Source organism: Larimichthys crocea, chromosome XIII (assembly GCF_000972845.2).
Source record: "Larimichthys crocea isolate SSNF chromosome XIII, L_crocea_2.0, whole genome shotgun sequence".
NCBI lineage: Eukaryota > Metazoa > Chordata > Actinopteri > Sciaenidae > Larimichthys > Larimichthys crocea.
Window position 1 is genome coordinate 18,558,390 of NC_040023.1, and position 5,386 is coordinate 18,563,775.

The 5,386-nt window shown below is 38.3% G+C and overlaps 2 protein-coding genes across 4 annotated transcripts in view; one reads left to right on the forward strand and one right to left on the reverse strand.

The window, feature by feature from the left end:
• Positions 1–838, reverse strand: part of LOC104922748 (retinoic acid receptor RXR-beta-A-like) — an 8,957-nt gene extending 8,119 nt beyond the window's left edge. For 2 of the 3 annotated variants that reach the window (XM_027286199.1, XM_027286197.1), the window contains exon 1: positions 657–838. The gene's annotated coding sequence lies outside the window, so the exon portion shown is untranslated. Of the gene's footprint in view, positions 1–429; positions 615–656 lie in introns of those variants that run through there. The other variant, XM_027286198.1, reaches the window with a different exon arrangement.
• Positions 839–2,033: 1,195 nt separating this feature from the next.
• LOC104922749 (C-type mannose receptor 2) lies at positions 2,034–5,386 on the forward strand. Its single transcript, XM_027286146.1, has 5 exons — positions 2,034–2,138; positions 2,293–2,649; positions 2,745–3,077; positions 3,199–3,609; positions 3,713–5,386. Exons 1-5 carry the CDS (start codon positions 2,105–2,107, stop codon positions 4,072–4,074), a joined length of 1,497 nt encoding a protein of 498 aa, XP_027141947.1. The 5' UTR covers positions 2,034–2,104; the 3' UTR covers positions 4,075–5,386.

Here is a 5,386-nt window from a genome sequence, read left to right on the forward strand (position 1 = left end):
AAAAAACCCGCACCGAAACCAAACGACGTTTCTTGTGTTTGCTTTGTTCACACTGAACTAACTATAAAAAGTTCATTAACTACATCGCTCTGTGTGTTTGTTAATGTTAGCTTTCCTCTGTTGGCATCGCAATAACGTTACACGTTGTTGCTAACGATAACGTTACGCATTAACGTAGCCATTCACGTAAAAAAAAAAAAAAAACACACACCAAGTAAATGTTAAACGCTAACCGCAAAAACCAAAACAAAAATAAAACGAGCTCTCCTTAGTGTTTTTTCACTCGTTATAAACATTACTGTAACGTGTTGCCGTTAGTTAGCTCGTCGGCTAAATCCATAAAAGCTCCAAAGACGTTAGCCGCGGCTAACATTAGCTTTGTTTGCCATCTATCGTTTACGCTGGACAAAAACAACAACATGAACATACCCCGGTGTTCATCGAGTAATGCGAAGCTTAACAACACAACCTTACTAATAAATCCACGCACAGCTGGCGCAATGTTTTCCAGCCAGCTAGGATTAGCCTCTTAGCGTAGCGATTGCGGCTAATGTGGCTATTAGCATTAGCACTTATCGCTCGGCTCGGCGTGATAGTCTGAAGAAGCGGTTGTTGACAAAATAGCTCATGGTCGTTTGAAGGTTGCAATGACTTACCAGACACACCTTCGACGCATTGTTGAAAAAAAAACCTCTCCACTATACTTTGTTGTAATTAGCCAAGCGCCAGACGACAGGCCGACACTCAGATCCAGTTTACTTCAACTTGACGCTGTTGTTGTTTACAGGCCATGATGGCTCAGTGCCAGTATCCTTTGAGCCAAAATGTCTCATGGGACCACCCATAACAGTACGGTCATATGACACTCCTGCAGTATATCTTCATCATGATTTATCATTTAATCGAGCTGTTCATTGTTTCTTAATTCTCGCGTATGATTTGAACAAACGCATGACAATTATTAATAAATCACACACACACACACTGTGTTTGTTATAACCTTCCTACTATATTGTTCTTAAATTGATTAAATGACGCCCCCCGCCCCAACCAAGAAGTCTACTCATAACCCACCATCTGTTCAATGCACAAAACCCTGTCATAATAGGGCATATGATCACATGTGCATTCAAGGGTAAGTAATGAAAAATGACGCACAGCTAAACTGCATGTGCTATTAGTAAACTAAAAGTCAAGTATGACGTGTAAGTGCAGAAAATGAAATGCTGTGTGGGTTGTTTTTTTTTTTTTTTGGTAGTATAAGTATTGCACAAGTAATTGGAAAAAAATGACAACCACACCTTGTCTTTGACAGGAGAAGTATACAGATAAGTATTGTCTTTATGCTCCAGTGATGTTGCACAGTATCATTTTTCACTCCTCTAAAATATTTAACACAATGGTCTTCCTCGTTCTCCAACGTGAAGAATTAGTTATAACAAAGTAAGTTTTGTAACAGGGTTGTAAATGAATTGCAACACTTTTTTTTTTAACCCTTGAACCCAAAAGGCCACTTTCTATTAATCAGCATTTACTTTTCTTTTCACATGGATTTAAATCGTTTAAAATAGTCATACTGTCAACAAAGTTGAAACCAGTTTCTAAAATAAATAAAAAATCTAGGAGCGACAAATGATTATTTGTTAACACTTTCCGCCATTTTAAATGTTTCAATGAGAAATATGTATGTGCCTTTATCAGTATTCATCTTAGAAATGTGAGCGAGCCATGGCGAGCCATGGAATTTTTACATTGACAGTATGCAAAACAACCACATCACAAAAAGCCCCATTCATTTCTCCTTAGGGGAAGTGGTTTTTTGAATTTGCTAAATAATGACAGCTCATTTACGTGTCAGCAGATCACTGGTGGTCACTGTATTTCATTGCAGGTGAGGCTGTTCTCATCAGACCAGAAAACCATACACCATGCAGTATGTACCAGATTGAAAGAAACCTGAAAAACTAGCTTTGTCTGTAGCTGCACATGAAAAGCTCTTTCATAACAAGCCAAGTGGCATTCTCCCTACAAACACCATGCTGTGAAGAGCTGCTTTTTGCTTATAACTAACTTATATATGACTTAAAGATTCATCGTGATCAAAATGACTCAAACTTTGCATCTGCTTTTTATCTCAGGTTTGAACTTCACACTTTTTTTTACTGCTATTAATTGTTTTCTCATATCATATTTATAAAATGTGTAATGTACTATTTGTGAAGACACTAAGAAAGTTTTTGTTATTATTGTTGGTATTCAAACTATTGTAACATACTACCTGCCATTTCACAGGATTTTGCTGTTTCGCACTGGGGTCTTTAGATTTTCACCTTATTAAAATGGAAAAGACCTACCAAGAAGCAAAGACCTATTGCAGAACAATGTACACTGATCTGGCTACAGTTCACAACTCAACAGATATGGATAATTTGATCAGTCTAGTTTCAAATACCAGACGCAAAGCCTGGATAGGACTGGAGATTGGTGCTGTGTGGATGTGGCATTGGACGTGGCCTGATCAAAAACTGGATTTTTCAAACTGGAAGGAAGGAAACCCAAAGAATAATGATAGAGATGCATGTGCAGCAATGGATATAGACGGCAAGTGGTTTGAAAGTGATTGTAAAACTCCAAAAAAATTTGTTTGTGGTAAGTAAAAGGATTTTTTCAGATGGCACAAATCATGTTCATATAAATATCACTATGTTCTTTGTGTTTGAAATATGAAACCATTGAATTTGCAGGCAACAATGCTAGTGTTCCCACTTTTGTTAATAAGCCCAAATCATGGAGGGATGCACAGAAACATTGCAGAAACGTATCATCTGATCTTGTCAGTATACACTCAGTGGAGGAGAATGAGGCAGTACGTAATTCAGGGTCAAAGGAAGTGTGGATTGGCCTCTTCAAAGATCGCTGGAAGTGGTCTGATGGGAGCAACTCATCATTCCGTTATTGGAAGTCCAGGCAGCCAAATTACCTTAAAGATCAGGACTGTGTTGCTGCTATATTCGAAGATGAAGGGCGGTGGAATGATCTGAAATGCAGGATCAAACGCAATTTTGTTTGTCGTGGGGGTAAGTTGCTGTATTACATGTTTTTTGTGATCTTGTTGAATTTAAGTTATATTTATATTTTGTAACCTTCTACACAAAAGAGTTGTCTCTCAGTGTCATTACCTTCTTTCTTTTTTTACAGCAAAAGCATCAATTTCAACATCCTTCACTTCAACAAGTACACAAGATACCCATACAACAAAATCCACAACTCTTCCAAACAATTTATCTCCAGTGATTACTCTAACAATTCATTTAACTGTGGCTGCTTCTACCAATCATTCAAATATTACCACCACTGAAGCAACAACTGCCAGTCAGCTTACAACACTAAATACCACAGATCATGTGTCAAGTACTTCAAGCACTGACGAGCTCAACAATACAACTGCAGAAATGTCAGCTGTGACAGGAACGCAGCTCCCGCCCACGACTACTGTACAAGGAACTGCAGACGGTGTCTCTGCATTAACAACACTGATGGGGACTTCAACCCAGACCACGGCACAGCCCACAACTCTAAAGCCTACTGACAGTCCAGGTTTGCTTCCAGGTATGTTAAAAATATTATCTGCCTCTGTGCTCATTTTGCAGAAATTTGCAGTAAGTAAAATAAGCATCTTTTATTTGTGTTTCTCTATGTTTTCTTCCTAAAGCAAACCTGATCCTAATCCAGGAAAATATGACATGGACTGAAGCTATGAGTTACTGCAGGGAGCACCATATTGACCTCGTCTACATTAACACCAAAGACATTCAGGACATGGTGGCTGAAAAGGCAAAGAATGCCAAATCACCCTATGTTTGGCTAGGTCTACGCTACACTTGTAAATTTAACTTTTGGTTCTGGTCCAGTTCAACTATTGGCTGTTACCAAAATTGGGCACCAGGAGAAGGAGCTGAAGGGAAATATAACTGTGGTGTTACAGGTGCCATTAAAACCACTGGGAGGCAGCAGTGGGTAGGCTTGCCTGAGACAGAAAAACTGAATTTCATCTGCTATGGATGTGCAGGATAAGTGCAGAGGACCAGTGACACTTCTAATGACAATTTAGAAATTTGTGCTCTTTATACAAGCTTTGCTGTTTCATAATGATATTTTTGCAGTTACTGATTAAATGTTTTTAACATCAAGCTAGTGGACTTTGATGGACTTGTGATGTCATACTTCTACCTTTGTTAAAATACAGCTGCCTCCTCTATTGTTGAGATTGAATTTCATTAAATATGAAAACCTCATGTGGTGTGTAGGCGTGCACATTCACAGTCATGGGCAGCAAGAGTAATGTGAGAACATTGATCTCTTCTATGCCTTTCACTCAGGGGTTACTATTTGCATGTTGACCCCCCGGGCTGGGCCCCAAGATTGTCTTTTTTAGACCACCATAGTATGGCCCCGATCAAGACTGCCTGCTGCCCTCACTGACCTGACCTTCACTAGCAGCAACATGGAAGACAGAACTCACAGACGCTCATCTTCCTGTCTGCATCCTTGAGGTACATGGAGCTTCTATAAGCATGGGAACTGGGCATGACCAGCAGCGTAAGGTAGCTACAAAAGGCCCCAGTGCATGTGATTATGATGGGCCCTAGCAAACATATCTCATATTGTGTTGTCATATGATTAAACAGAGACTTGACATTGAACAACATCATGTTATCCAGCAATCATAATTTCAATGTGTATGTGGCAAAATACCAAAGAAAATAAGAAAATGTTTATTTGATGTATTTTATAGTTGACTTTTAGTTTGTATTGAAACTGTGGCAGAACAACTTGGACTGTTATGTAGAATACGCATATGATTTTGTTATAGATTGTTACGGACAATTTTAACTATAACCATGATGGAGATGGATATGTGTTTGCCTGTGTAAATAGCAAATGGCGCCATTTTTAATTTACACGAGTTCTTCTTTGAACACAGGTGTATTCCCAACACATTATTAGAGTTCCTGTTCTCTCTAACAACACTACTAGCCTATAGGCCCCAGTGCTGTGTATATGTATGCCCCTAGACATGATACAACATATTTATTAATGAAAACTGTGTTTCATCATTCTCAAACTGTATGACATATATATAAATGTGGATATACTGTTTTCACTGTATAGACAGGTTGTTAAATAGAACCAGCATTTGTAGAAATATCATGTGTTGTCTGTTTATTTTTTTTGTCGTTTCATTTATTTTTTTTTTTTTACTTTTCACAACACAGTAAAAACGTGCTTCCCTTTTGACATTAATCGCTCCAGATACATGTTTGACATAATTGTCTGTTGGTGCATTTTTAAATCTACACTGTTGAAATAAAACCTTCTCATGAAA